Source organism: Rhinolophus sinicus, chromosome 18 (genome assembly GCF_057876585.1).
Source record: "Rhinolophus sinicus isolate RSI-liver-muscle chromosome 18, RSI-T2T, whole genome shotgun sequence".
NCBI lineage: Eukaryota > Metazoa > Chordata > Mammalia > Chiroptera > Rhinolophidae > Rhinolophus > Rhinolophus sinicus.
In genome coordinates, this window is record NC_142518.1 from 51431879 (window position 1) to 51448271 (window position 16393).

The window sequence follows — 16393 nt, forward strand, 5'->3', positions numbered from 1 at the left end:
TAGAGTTCGGAGGTGGATATTCATTCAATTTACAGTGTATAAATTTAAAACATTCATTCCTTTAACAACATCCCTTAAAGCTCATCCTTTTAAGCCATAGCACTATTGTTTAAGACTTTATCAATTGGCTTACTTATTCTTTAATGATCACTTAAAAAGAAATCTATTAGCCATTACATGTTAGTACTTTTTAAGCTTTAATGTCTATAGAATTCACCTAGGGATCTTGTTAAAATATGTATTCGGATTCAATAGGTGTGGGATGGGCCTTCAGTTCTGCACGCGCCCATGTGACCACCATAAGAGTAATGAGGTGTTAGGCAAAAGCTCCCAGCGCAATTCTGGTACACTTGGCATCTTTGCTTAAACAGAAAGTTATGGGTGAATGGATAGAGGCAGTCTGTACATGGCATTTGAGCTGAGACCTGAGTGGCAAGAGGAAACCAGTCAAGATCTTGTGAAAGAGCATTAAAGGCAGAGAAACAGAAATAACCTGAGATGGAACAAGCTTTGCTTGGGCCATGGTGGAGGGAACTGATAAGAGATAAAACATATGTTCACAACCCAGAGTCTGGGTGGTGAACACACAATGTGATATATAGATGAGGTATTACAGAATTGTACACCTGAAATCTATGTAACTTTACTAACAATTGTCACCACAATAAACTTTAAGTAAAAAAAAAAAAAATTCGAAAAAAAAAAAAAGATGAAACGTCTGAGAATTTGAAATGGGAGGCCATTGGAAAGTTTTAAGGAAGGGAGTAATGTGATATGATTTACATTTTGAAAATCAATCTGGAGTCTGTGTAAGGAATGTAGAGGAGCCAAGGGAAGTAGGGAGCCATATAAAGAGGTTATTTCAGTTGTTCATGGATACAATGGAGCTAGAGAAAAGTAGATGGATTTTCTTTCACCTATAAATTAGGTCTAGAAAACCTCATCCAAGGTAAAACAGATAAGAATTGAGCCCATGTTACAAACAGAAGATTGTGTTAAAAAGTACAGATTTTACCAGCACAAGCCTGTTTTATTATGACAAAGCAGATTTTACTTAACAGTGCAGGTCAAAGTACCTTCACAAAAGAGAGAAATAATTTGGTAATTTAAAAAGCATTTCCCTAGAAAAGTTCAGGGCCATTTTGTAGAGATGGATTTGTCTGATTTTCATTTCTAAACGGCCTATACCATGGTGATGTGGAATTGTTCTTCAAGTATGGCTCTCACATTCACCTTATGTCTCATACAGGACAACCTCCTGTTTGAACCTTGAATTGCTCTGTAAGATATGTATGATAGATATATGATATGATAGACAACTTGTATTGCAGGAAATTTTCAACCATATACAAAAATAGAAGAATGTAATGAACCCTATATATAGCCATCACCCAGTTTCAAGAATCATCACTTCATGACCAATTTTGTTTCATTTCTACTTTTCCTCAATCCTCCCTGCACCTACATACCCCTCTTTGGTTTATTTTGAATCCCCTTCTCTCACTTATTTAATTTGAAGTAAACCTACGACATCTTTTTAAGATTTTTTGAAAGAATATATAGCAAAATTCTTAAATATGTCTACTTCACAAAATTTGACTAACTTCATGAGACGGCAGAGGAACAGAAGAATCTTGTTTAGATCTATTTCCCCTTGTGAGAATCAAGGAAACCTGGCCTGACTTAGAATTCTATACAATAAGCTTTTTAGGACTAATGAGACATCATTTGGAGAAAATGCAGAACAAGATTAGTACCCTGGAATATCTTTGGATTAGAGAATGTTCCCAACTTTGTTCAGCTCCACCCTGTCCTTCCAAAATAATTGGCTTGTAAATTTGACACTGGTTAAGAAAGGTTTCCTAGAACCTTTGATCCTAGGTATGAACTGGATAGTGTTACTGGCAGTCTTGAAGCCCTGCAGAAGAAATTGGGACACAGGGTCAAGGCTGTCGCACTAGATACCCCAAATGAAAAATGTTTTCACCTGCTTCATTCCAGTTGCTATGACTGTCTCTTTGAACTTGACCCAAGTAACTATTTCAAGGGGAACGCTGCTCCATTTTTAAATCTGAACCAATTGGCAATATTGAAACTATCCCATTGAATCCACAATGTAAGTCCCAGTTACCTCCCATCTGACCCCAAAACCTTGTCATCCTAGACTCCAACACCACCTACACCTTATAACATGGCTGGCTCATCAGACCCCTTTAGGGAACTACTTCAAAAAGCCTATATATTGTCCCATTTTAAGAAATTGGTCTGATTTGTTACATCTTGGCACACATGAGATAAGCTAGGAATGTTCAACACTGATTATGTTAGCAAATCAGCTATTGAAACACACCAGTATATTGCAAAGGCTATCCCTTAACATAAAGGGTCTCTGGAACATAAACTTTAATAACAAAAAATTATTTTAATGGAATGGGAAACCAAACATAAAGACCCTGGGCTTAACAACACCTCATCTACAAGAAATCAATTCAAGAAGATGACCAAGACTGCCTGGCTGTCATGTAATTATGTGATACAACAATTCCAGTGTTCCTTTGTATATTCAAAAGAGCCATGTCTTATTTTGTTACTAAATATTAACGGTCTTATTAAAACGTGTAATTTTTATTACATTCTTTATTTTAAAATATTGCATTTACTATTTTATCCTAGGATAAGCATGAAATACTTTGCATTTTTTATTGGACAAAAAGTACTATGAAAATCCAATAAATTTAGTAATCGTGTGTGGTGGGGGTGAGGTGCCTTGTAAGGACGTATTTTCACAGCTTATTCAAAATAATTAATGTCTACATGTCATCTTTGTAGATTACAATAATAGGAAAGAAGTGAGAATGGCTTTTCCTTAAGGTAATCTAAATTGGGTAATGAGATGAAATTTTTCAAGCTTTATTTTGTTCTTTTTGTACTGTTTGTGTTAAGAAAAAGTATTACAGTTAAAGCACCGGAGAAATAAAAGAAGTGCACAGACTGAAAGTAAATGGATGGACAAAGATATTTCATGAAAATGGAAAAAAAAATCTGGAGTAGCAGTACTTATACCAGAAAAAAACATACTTTGAAACAAAGGCAATATAATAAGAGATAAAGGACCCAGTAATCCCACTTCAGGGTATTTATCTGGCAGAAACCCAAAATGCTGCTTTGAGGCAACATGTGCATCCTTATGTTCATTGCAGCATTGTTTACAATGGCCAAGATGTGGAAGCAGCCTGGGTGTCCATCGATGGATGAATGGATAAAGAGTAGGTAGTGCATATACATATATATATAATGGAATATTGCTCGACCATTGAAGGGAATGGGTTCTTGCCATCTGGGGCAGCATGGATGGACCTAGAGGATACTGTGCTGGGTGGAGTATGTCAGTCAGAGAAAGACAGATGCAATGTGATTTCACTTATATGTAGAATCTAAGAACAAAATAAAGCAGAAATAAATTGATAGATACAGAAAACTTAGGAACAAGCAGAGTAATTATAAAATTGTTTGCCAGATGGGAGGGGGTTTGGAGGTGGGTGAAAAAAAGTGAAGGGATTAAGAAGTACAAATTGGTTGTTACAAAGTAGTCACAGGGATGTAGGTTATAGCATAAGGAATATAATCAATATTATAACTATGTATGGCGTAAGATGGGTACTAGATTTATTGGGGTGATATGTGGGAGGGGAGTTGGGGGGCAGGGTGAAAGAGGTGAAGGCAGTAAGAATTACAAATTGGTAGTTACAGAATACTCATGGGGATATAAAGTAAAGGCACAGTGAATATAAACAATAATTTGATACTAACTATTTATATGTAATGCCAGGTGGGTGCTAGACTAGTAGGGATTACTTATTAAATTATATAAATGTCTAACCACTATGCTGTACACTTGAAATTAATATAAAATATTGAATGTCAACTGTAATTGAAAAAATTAAAAAAGGTAGGGAAGGTGAGTGGGAATAAGAGTTTCAAATTTCCAGGTATATAAAAAAAAAATAAGTCATGGGGATGTAATGTACAGCATGGGGAATATAGTAAATAAATAAATAAATAAATAATAAATAAATAAATAGATAAATAAATAAATAAATAAAGCACCATTACATGGATCGGAAGAGTGCTTTATGGAATCACCTTTGAAACAAGTGAGTTATGGAACATAGAAGACTAGGTTTGTAAGCAAAGAAATTCTCATTTAAAGCAGAAACCTGCATCAACCAGAGGTCTAACTATGTTAAAGTGTTGTCTCTAGTAGTACACATTAGGACTCTTTTTTTTTTAATTAGAGGGGTGTTTGTTAGCTCTAACATAACCATTCACATGATAGTAACTTCCTGACAAAAATGTACAGCTAAGCTTAAGATCCATCCTGCATGTTTCTTAGTAGGACTTCCACAAATACCATTCAGATACTTCACATATTTTATTTAGACACTTAAATAGATGGTTTTGCATTACATTGCACAGTCTCCATTTTATTCAACATCTAAAGTGAAACATACTGGAATAGAAATGAGAGAAATAGTCATTCCTCACCTGACAACATCTTTGCAATTTTCAGAGATAAACTATGTGAAACGTGAGAGGAAAAAAAATCACTACTTTTTTTTTTATTGACCTTAGTCACAAATTGGAAAAGAAATACATACATTTAAATTTGTTAAGTACAATAAGTACCTTGTTATGACAACCCTATTCACTCACTATGCGTGGATCAAGTGAGCCAATGATGTGCTGACTTCTTAACTGCCCTAAATTTTGGTCTATTATTTTGGATTGTTATTTTTATTTAAGAGTATTTGGGGGAAATTAAACTTGTTCTAATTTTCAAACAGTTATGGTGGCAGTTTTCTATTACACCACCACTAAAAACTTCCATTTATATCATCTGTAATGGGTAGATAACATGGCACAGTTTTGTTACATATATGAGTAGTTAACAAAGGAGAAACTGCCCTGTTCCCACAAGGGGAAAAACTGTAAGGACTATATGGTTCATGAAGAATATTAACATTTTCTATCATAAAATATTGATAGAATTGGAATTGTATCAATCCACAATATAGAGCTTGACCTTTTAGTCAAAGTATTAAGATAATACAATAACGCTTTTAGCTTCATATCAAGACCTTTTTGAAAATTATATGAATATTAAAAACATTTTTCTCATTCATGGTTTGATTTAGCGTAGTGCCTCATCTATTACTATCTTAACAGTTTCTCAGTATAATGAATAATTATTAGACTATAATTAGAAAGCATGACAGAATTCTATATAGATATTTGCAGAGATATTTCAGTGCAAAACCTCATTCACATGTAACACAAATATATTTGTTGCCTTAATTTATACTTTGTCAAATGCAAACATTTTAATTTTTGTTAATTCATAACTTTAAAGCAGAGGTGTTGAAATTAAGAAATTTCATTCTTATCTACTAATGTATTTGCAAAATACTTTTGTTTGCTTTGTGACGTCATTATAACCCAATTAATCAACCAACTTCTAAGTACACAAATACTCTACTATAAAATCTCTTTCTCCCAAGTAGGATACAGAATTCAAGCATTTGTTGTTGCTATTTTTATTTGTTAAGCCTTTATACAATATTTCAATGTTATTTTTTATATATCCCTATTTAAAAAGTCCACCTTCCTTCTACCCACTACTACAATATAGTGTTATATGTTTTTAAGGAAGTGGGTGGGCTCATTTGCGAATGTTATGCTTTGAAAGAACAGATTTGCCAAGCCACTGATACGTGCTTAGAACCATAATAGCACAATGTGCAATTTAGTGAATTTAGTAATTTAAAAATATATTATCCCACTCCCCTACTAAATGAAGTTAACCATCACCTTTGATTTAGTTATGTCTCTAAGAGGTATAAATAGCATGAAAGGAAGCATCTCTTTTAGTCACAAGGTTCAATGTGACAAAAGCAAATATGCTGTATATACCATGCACTAGTTAAACTGTTTTTTTAATTCAATAATCTTTTGCCTTTTTTTGACAATAACAGTATCTATTCTTATAACTGAATCGTACATCTAATATCAGAGAAAAACTGTCTAATTGAATAATATGTAAAATCTCTACCCCAACAAATTAATTCAATGTCTAGGAAGCACCCTATTTCAAAAAGTGAATTATGTCCTACATTATCTGCAATTGAAGTTTAAATAAGCAGTGTGTTGCTATATTTAATACAAGAACGTGATAGAAAGGATCCAGGGTTCATAAATAGCTGGAGAAATTGTCATCTGCAGAACTAATTCATCCAATTAGATTTGCTAGGTAGTTGCATGGTTCAAAATTTTGATGGCCTTTAGTTATGGTAAAATAACAAGGAAAGTACTACTGCAGACACAAAAAACCCTTTGAGTTGGAGATTCATTCATGGCTAGAAAAGAAAAAAAAAAGTTAATTTACAAGTGGCTCATTAAGACATTGTCATGCACACAGATTTGAAAAATGATTTAAATTGATAGATAAAAAAATCAAAGAAAATGCACTGCAGTTTTTTGGTACTTTTTAAAATGTATATTCAGTGGAATAATGGTTTGTCTGACTTTAGTCAAGGTATATATTTTCAAATGACTTCAAAGAGGAGGGAGGGAGGATTCAGTAGATTTCCTCCTTGGTGTCATATTTAGAGAGTAAATATGTCCAAGTATCTCTAACAGTTAATAAATATAGATTTTTTCATCTGTGAACTTAAATATACTTTGAACTTTCGATCAGTATCTAGTCATTTAAGATATAAAGTTTGATGTTTATTGCTGTGCATTTTTAATGGAGAGAGAAGTATTCTGCAGACTGGTATTCTGCAGACCCTTTATTTGGCAGGTCCTCACATCGATGCCACCTCTGGTGCACATGTGGTTAGTAGCAGCAACTGCTTCTCAGTCTTAAATTTCAGCATCAAATAATCTCTGAGTGACAAATTTTAAATTCTATGCTGACTTTCCCTTGCTGCTCATCTGGTTCTTGGACCAAGTACCCTTTATTGTTAATATTTAGTAATAAGTAATTCTCAACTAATTATGACCTAAGAAACTCAACATATGTCAAAGTGAAATTATTTTTATTTTGTGATTAGTAAATATTGGTTGCTTCATTGATGACAGACAACCATATCTATAAGATCAGTGTCTTGATTGTAGTTAGAGAATGGTTTCAGAGCTAAAAAAGTTGTTGAATTCTTGTGTTTACATAAATATTTGAACTTGTTCAACCAAAATAATTTTTAACTGAGTTATTTAACAGATGCTTAATTTCATTAACTATACATCTGCAGTAATTTATTAACTATACATCTGTAGTATTTTATTAATTATATGCAATTTTAAATTTTCTACAAGTTATGCAGAATGATTGGTCGACATCTGTAAATCTATTGCTCATCACAGTATATTTAAGCATTTTAAGACTTTTATTGAAGTATAACAAACATGTAGAAAAATGTGCACATATAAGTGCACAACTAAATAATTTTTTCCCAAACTGGGCACATGCACCATCACAGATCAAAAAACAGCATGTTATTAGTACTCCCGTAGTCTTTTTTATGTTCCCTTCCAGTAAGTACCTGCCCTCCTGAAGAAGAGGTTAACCACTTCCTCACTCTTATAACCATAGATTAGTTTTACTTGCCTTTATTACCTGAACAGTTTTTAACAAAACACAGGCTGTCATTTTCACACTGTTAAACTCAGGTACTGTGTTGTTTTAGAGTGGGGGTTCTCAACCTTTTTTCTGTTCATTGCACCCAAGGGATATCATACATTCCTATCACTACCAATGGCTTACTGTTACAATCCCTTGGCAGTACTATAGGGTATATAATTAGAGAGAAAAAGAATCGCAAGGCCATTCTGTTGTGTTAGCAAGGTTTCTCAAACTCAGCACTATTAACATTTTGGGTTGGATAATTCTTTGTTGTGGGGGGCTGTCCTGCACATTGTAGGATTATTTAACAGCACCTCTGGCCTTTGCCCGCCAGATGCCAATAGTACCTGATCAAAACTCTCCCACCGTTGTTAAATATATCCAAGGGGGAATATTCCCCCTTGGTAGAGAACCATTGTGCTAGGGAAAATATATCCTTTATTTAATGTTCACTACATAAAGGTTAATAGGTTAATAAATACAAGTTTTAGGAAAGTAGCTTTTAATCCTTTATGAGAAGAGTGTTTTAGTAACCAGCCCCCTTAGCAATGTATTGGATAGCTTAGAAAGATGCTAAGGTCTGTATCACCTGGTCATCTTGGAGAATGCTGTAGAAGGTAGATATTAGAGTACATGACCTTTAAAGTACTCTTCATCAGCCTAACTGTAACTATGGGATCTAAAGCTAGAGAATCTTTCAATCTAATGAGGAAGATAGACACACCTCTCTTTCAAAATCCTAAAAATTTATAATCTACAGCAATAAGTACCACATACAAGATTGCAAGACAAATTCTATTAAAACATGCTTCTTATTCATCCTTCATTCCCCTTCATAATTGTCTATGATATTTTCTGCCTGCTTTAGAAAAATAAGTTTTTAAAAAATTTTTGAATAGAATTGGTTCAATAAGTCCTAAGACATGCAAGGAAATAAAATTAGTATATTGCCAATGTTAATTGTCTTCCTCTGTAGGGTAAAAATCTTACCTAATTTATTACAGTTTAGATAATCAATGACAATAACCCATGCATAAATCATTTCAATGTTTCTTAATTTTTACTATATATCAGTAAGAGAAATATGGAAAAGTTTTAAGAGCAAAAAACCAAACTCTACAAAATTTCAGTTCATTCTGATATTTTACCAGAAATTTTGAAAGCTGTTATATATAAATTTTTAGACCTAATAGAATTAGAAATACCTAAGTGAACTTACACCAGTCCATTTGTCTTCTGTTTTCTCAATCACAATAGTCTGTGTGTCACTACCTGGTGGTATATATTCATAATCATCATACAGGAGGCCTAGGATTGGATATTGTGTCCTGTACCTATACAGAAAAAAAAAGTTAGTTTACAAGCTTCACAAGAAAATAACTCTTTTTTAGCCACTCCTAGTTTGATTTCCCCTATTAAATAAATTTGGCTCTGAATGACATAACTTCTTCTAAAAGGAAAATCCCCTCTCAATGTACAAAAATTTACTATTATTTTTAAAAGAGTGAGAGGGAGGTACCTCTGTTTCAGGAAATGATGGACCACAGACAGCACAAAACAGTGATCACAAAGGAAGCAAATGTCATGAACCCTACAAATGCCTAGCTCACTGCCTGGAAATTTCCTTGGTCACAGGATAAGGAAAGGGAAGCCAAATAGATCCCAATAGTCTCACCAAAATGAGGTGACAGAATTTCAAGTAAGGTATGCCAAGGCAGCCAGAATTTGTGAGCAGAATACAAGACATGAGAGAGCTACATAAATAAAGAGAGGTCAGGAGACTTGTAGAGGGTTCCCCACAACACTTTGGGTGAGTACTGATCAGTGTAGGCATCAGTGTAGGCATATGAAAAAGTTACCAAGGCTGGGGAAAGTACCACTGGAAAGGAACAATATGGAAATCCCTGGAGCTCACATAGTGATGGGAATAGTTTGTGACCCACTAACCAGAGTGGAAAGAACTCTTAGTATGGGGATACATCAAGCAGAGACTACAGAAGAGTGTTGCCTTAGTAGTGGGATGACATTAGTCTTAGACGACAGGTTGTTCTAATAGAGTTTAAAAGCAAGACTTGAAAATATTAAACTGTTTCCAAGTAACTTAACTTCATCTCACAACAAAACCCCCAAATACTTAGAGTGATACCAAAAAAATCCAGAACTCAAGTATGTAAAATCATACTGTATGGCATTCAATAAAAAATGAGTAAGCATGCAATGAAACAGGAATATATGACTAATAATGAAGACAAAAAATATATTAGTAGAAGCAGACCAAGAAATGACAGATAAAAGAAACAAGTAGGCAAGGGTGCATCTATTAGAAATATAAAAGCATATAAAATGTATACTCAAGAAGTTAGAGAAAAGCATGAACATGATGAGGAGAACAATGGAAGATATGAAGATCTACACTAGACTCCTATAAATTAAAATTGTGTTGCATGGGATTAACAACATTCAGGCACTGCAGAAGAAAACACTACTAAATTTGAAGACATCAAGAGAAATTTTCCCAAATGAAACATGAGAGAAAAAAGACTGAACAAATGTACAGAGTATGAGTTAGCTATAGAAAATATAAGGTGCCCTCATATATGAGTAATTGAAGTAATATGGGATTGGCAGAAGATAAAAATAACTGAAGAAATAATGACCAAATTGTTTCCAAAGTTGATGAAAACTATAAACACACAGATCCAGGAAGCTCAATGAACCTCAAGAAAAAGAATGATGAAGAAAAACACAGAGAGGCTCATCATTATCAAATTGTTAAAAATCAGTGATTAAGAATCTTACAAACAGCCAGAGAAAAAAGAACATTACTCAAAGAGGAAAAAGAAAAATCATAAGATCAATGGCAAACTTCTTATCAGACACAGGGAAAATCAGAAGACAGTGGAGTGACAGCTTTAAAGCACTGAAGCACACATACACACACACACACACACACACACACACACAAATCAACTCACTATTCTTTACACAGTAAAAGTAACTGAATAATGAAGGCAAAATGAAAATGATTTTCAGACATTAAAAGCCAAGAGAAGTCTTCACCAGCAAAGCAGCAATGACAAGGAAGTCCTTCAGGCAGAGGAAAAAATGATGTCATGGCATTTGGAGCTAAGCAAAAGAATGACCAGCACCAGAAAAGATAAATATGTGTGTAAATTTAAAGCTATTTCTCTTACTATTAATATTTATTTAAAAATAATTAACTATTGAAGCCAAAATTATACTGTGTTAGGGGGTTTATAATATATTTAAAAGTAAATGTATATGGAAAAAATAGCAAAAAGATCATGAAGGGGAAATGGAAGTATACTATCATAATGTTTGTATGCTACATGTGTTGAGTTATAATAGTATTATTTGAAGGTAGACTGTAATAAGGTAAAGAATATTTTAAGCTTTTGCAATAAAAAATGAAGCATACCTAACAGGCCAATAAAATAGATAAAATGCAAAAATGAAAATGATCAATTTAATCCAAAGAAAAAAAAGAAAATAGGAAAAGTAGAACAAAGACAATATGGGACAAATAGAAAACAAATTGCAAGATGGTATCTTTAAATTCAAACATAGATAATCACATTAAATATAAATGTTCCAAACACTCCAATTAAAAGACGAATATTGTTTCATTGGAAAAAAACACAAGACCCAACTATATATGTTATTTATAAAAAAAATTTAAATATAAACAAATTAATATAATAAACTAAAAGTAAAGAACAGAAACATATTTATCATGCAATCTGTCATCAGAAGAAAGCCAGAGTAGTTATAGTAATATCAGATGAAGTAGCCTTCAGAACAGGAAGCATTAGTAGAGATATAAAGGGTCATTTAATAGTGATAAAGGTGTCAATTCATCCACAGATGTAACAGTCCTTAAATTTTATTCATCAATAGAATATAACAATCCCAAATGTTTATGAACCTCCTAGCAGAAATTCAAAATGCAGGATGCAAAAACTGAGAAATGAAAGAAGAAATAAAAAAATTCACAATTAGAGTTGGAGATTTTGAAATGCCTTCCAAGATAATTGATATTAGAAGTAAACAGAAAATTAGTACAGACATAGAAGCTATGAACACTTAACCAAATTGAGCAAAATGACATTTATAAAACAATACACTCATCAACAGATTGCACGTTATTTTCAAGGGCACATGGAACATTTACCAAAAGAGTCTGAATTTGGACCACAAAACAAGCCTCAACAAATTTGAAATGATTATAACACATACAAAGTATGTTCTCTAACCAAAGATGGAAATAAATTAGGAATCAATAACAAAAAGATATCTACAAAATTCCCAAAGACTTGGAAACTGAAGAATACAATTCTGAACAACTGATGGATCAAAAAACAAATCTAAAGATATATTAAAAAGTATTTTGAACTGAACGCAAATAAAAACACAATAAAAAATGGGGGATGCACCATAAGCAGTGCTTAAGTAGAATTTTATAGCATTAAAAGAAAAACGGAGTGGACATCATCAAAATGGCGGTGTGAGGTGAGTCTCCGTAAATCACCCCTGGAATTTAGAACTAATCAAACTACTATAATTCTACAAAGGACTCCCTGAACAGCAGACAGGCAAGACGAACAGGTCCACTACTGAATTCACCTGAAGGTGGGCAAATTGTGCAAGCAGGTCAGGAAGGAAGGTAGAAGTCCAGAGACGGAGCTGCGCAGGTGCAGGACGCAGACCTAGCTCAGTGCTCCAAGCTCGCTGCATCCCGGAACTACCGCAGCTGTGGGAGGGGAAGAACTCGGACTGCTAGGACTCCGTTTATGGCCCACAAGGCTGAGGGGACAGCATATAACACGGCTGAACCCAACGATCACAGCAGAGACCTCGGAGCAAAGACTAAGGGAAGAATCCTGAAAACGAGGTTTAAGCCCTCACTGCTGAGCAGAGAATGGAAGCCTTAGGCACTGAGACTAGCCGCCTCCTCCCTACCCTCCCAGAGTTCGAACCACCCCAACCTGCCCAGTGCTAGAAGCAGAACAGTAGCAGTGTCAGATCAAAATAATAGAATATTTGCTGTTCTGAGAATTGCGGACAGCTAACAGATTCGCAGCACAACTAGTTCCGGCAAAGGGGAGGGAGCTGTGGAAGCAGGACCTACTGTGGTGGTGGTCGCCACCATTGCCCTGGCCCACCTCTCAAAACTCACCCCACCCCTGGCCCCACCTATCTGGGCGGATCCGTGCAGGAGTAAACAGAACTGCTGAAACATACAGGCTCTGAATCTGGTGCAGGAAGAGCTTTGGAACTTCAAAAGCTCTCCGCATACCCACACGGACACTACGCCCTGTGACCCAGGTGAACTATTAACAGAGGAGACACCCATCTCCCAGGGAATCCCCCTATTGTGTGAGAAGCTGGAATTGTGCAGAGAAAACATAGCACTACCGTGTAACAGAGGAAAAAAAAGGCTGCAGTCCGAGAGAAAATAAAACATTCTACCAACAAGTACTGGAAAACAAAAGAAAGACCTCTTCCTATCAACCTGTTGCAGAATCCACTCCTGTAGATGTCTAGGAAGAGAAATAATAAATCAGTAATTTCCATGAATAACCAAGGAAACAAGACAGCTCAGAAAGAAAGTGAAAAGTCTCCAGAAAAGGAACTTAAACATGACGAAATATGTGACTTAAATCACAGAGAATTCAAGATTACATTTCTGAAAAAAACTCAACGAGATACAAGAAAACACAGAAAGGCAGTTTAATTAACTCAGAAACACAATCAAAGAACAACATGAGCATTTTACGAAAAAGATTTAAATTTTTAAAAAAAGAACCAAATAAAATTTCTGGAGATTAAGAACTCAATACAAGAAATTAAGAATGAAATAACCACTTAGGTAGTAGAGTTGACCAGATGGAGGAAAAATCAGTGACATCAAAGATAGAAACCTGAAAATTACACGGATGGAAGAAGAGACTTGAGACTTAAATGAAAGAACTCTACAAGAACTTTCTGACTCTATCAGAAAGAACAATATAAGAATAATGGGCGTACCAGAAGGAGAAGAAAGAGATAAGGGAACAGAGAATATATTCAAACAAATTGTCGATGAGAACTTCCCAAACTTGTGGACAGAACTGGATCCTCGAATCCAAGAAGCAAATAGAACACCTAATTACCTCAATCCCAACAGGCCTTCTCCAAGGCACATTGTATTGAAGCTGTCAAAAATCAACGACAAAGAAAGAATCCTCAAGGAACCAGGGAAAAGAAGACGGGAACCTACAAAGGAAATCCCATTAGATTATCATAAGATTTTTCAGTAGAATCTACAAGCCAGAAGGGAGTGGAATCAAATATTCAAACTATTGAAAGAGAGAATATATGAGCCAAAAATAATATATCCAGCAAAGATATCCTTTAGGTATAAAGGTTGAATAAAGATCTTTCCAGACATAGAGAAGCTGAGGGAATTTTCTAATACACGACCTGCACTTCAAGAAATACTAAAGGAGGCTATTCAACTACCATCAACAGGGACAATTTGTGGCAACCAAAACATAAAAAGGGGAAGAGTAAAGGCCTGAACCGGAATATGGGAATGGAGAAAGTAAGCGTGCTGAAGAAAATGGAATACTCTAAATATCAAACTTTCTTTTACGTAAACTTAACGGTAGCCACTCAAAAAAAATCCAGAACTGAAATATATACTGTAATAAAAGAAGAAACAGAGGGAAACATCATAGAATACCACCACACAGAAATAATAGACAACAAGAAGGCAAAGAAACAATGGAGACACAGCCTTACCATAAAACTAAAGATAGAGTGACACGAAATCCTCACATACCAATAATCACCCTAAATGTAAATGGACTAAACTCACCAATCAAAAGGCACAGAGCAGCAGATTGGGTCAAAAAACTAAACCCAACCATATGCTGTCTCCAAGAGACACATGTCAGCTACAAGAACAAGCATAGACTGAAAGTGAAAGGGTAGAAATTGACACTCCAAGTAAATGGTATCCAGAGAAAATCAGGTGTAGCTATAATGATATCAGATGAAACAGACTTCAGGGTAAAAAGGTAACAAGAGACAAAGATGGACATTTCATAATGGTGAAAAGGATTATACAACAAGAAGATATAACAGTCATCAATATTTATGCCCCTAATCAGGGAGCACCGAAATATACCAAGCAATTACTAACAGAACTAAAGGGAGAAATTGACCAAAACACAATATACTAGGGGATGTAAATGCATCATTGACAGCTATGGATAGATCATCCAAACAGAAAATAAGTAACAAAACAGCAGCCCTAAATGACACATTAGATGAAATGGACATAATTGATATATATAGAGCACTTCATCCTAAAACAGCTGACTGTACATTGTTTTCTAGTGTACATGGAACATTCTCAAGGATAGACCATATATTGGGACATGAAATCAGCCTCAGCAAATTTAGAAGATTGAAATCATACCAAGCATATTCTCTGATCACAATACTTTGAAATTGGATATCAATTGTAAAAAGAAAGCAGGATACAACACAAATACATGAAGATTAAGCAACATACTTTTAAAGAACGACAGGGTCAAAGAAGAAATTAGAGGAGAGATCAAAAGATACATAGAAACAAAAGACAATGAAAATGCGTCCTACCAAAATTTTTGGGATGCAGCGAAAACAGTTTAAAGAGGGAAATACATCATTACAGGCCTATCTCAAGAAACAAGAATAATTCAAAATAAATAACCTCATGTTACACCTTAAAGAACTAGAAAAAGAAGAACAAATCAAACCAAAAGTCAACAGAAGAAAGGAAATAACAAAAATCAGAGCAGAACTAAATGAAATAGAGAACAAAAAAAAATTAGAAAAAATTAATGTGACAAACAGCTGGTTCTTTGAAAAGATTAACAACATTGACAAACCCTTGGCTATACTCACTAAGACAAAAAGAGAGAAGACACTAATTAACAAAATCAGAAATGAAAAAGGGTAAGTTATCACGGACACCACAGAAATACAAAGGATCATCCAAGAATACTATGAAGGATTATATGCCACCAAATTCAACAACCTAGAAGAAATGGACAAGTTCTTAGAAACATATGGCCTTCCTAGGCTGAACCATGAAAACCTGGAAAATCTAAACAGACCGATCACCAGTACCGAAATTTAATCAGTCATCCAAAACCTTCCCAAAAGCAAAAGTCCTGGACCACATTGCTTCACTATTGAATTCTACCAAACCTTCAAAGATGATCTAATACCAATCCTGCTCAAACTCTTCCAAAAAATTGAAGAAGAGGCAGTACCCCCTAACTCATTTTATGAAGCCAATATTACCCTGATACCAAAACCTAGGAAGGACAACACAAAAAAGAAGACTACAGACAAATATCTCTGATGAATACAGATGCAAAAATCCTAAACAAAATTCTAGCAAATCGCATACAACAATGCATAAAAAAGATTATTCATCACGACCAAGTGGGGTTCACCCCCGGGGCACAAGGATGGTTCAACATCCGCAAATCCATCAATGTGATACATCACATAATCAAAATAAAGGACAAAAATCATATGATTATATCAATTGATGCAGAAAAAGCATTTGACATTATACAACATCCATTTATGATTAAAACACTTAATAAAATAGGTATAGAAGGAAAATACCTTAACATAATAAAGGCCATA

General features: G+C 34.5%; 1 protein-coding gene across 2 annotated transcripts in view; it reads right to left on the reverse strand.

Moving 5' to 3' along the window:
* Nucleotides 1–4453: 4453 nt before the first annotated feature.
* POF1B (POF1B actin binding protein) overlaps nt 4454–16393 on the reverse strand; it is an 83961-nt gene continuing 72021 nt past the window's right edge. The window contains exons 16-17 of one of the 2 annotated variants that reach the window (XM_019717430.3): nt 8901–9015; nt 4454–6413 (exon numbers count right to left, since the gene is read on the reverse strand). In XM_019717430.3, coding sequence (XP_019572989.3) covers nt 6408–6413; nt 8901–9015 — 121 coding nt within the window. In that variant the 3' untranslated portion in view covers nt 4454–6407. Of the gene's footprint in view, nt 6414–8876; nt 9016–16393 lie in introns of those variants that run through there. The other variant, XM_019717429.3, reaches the window with a different exon arrangement.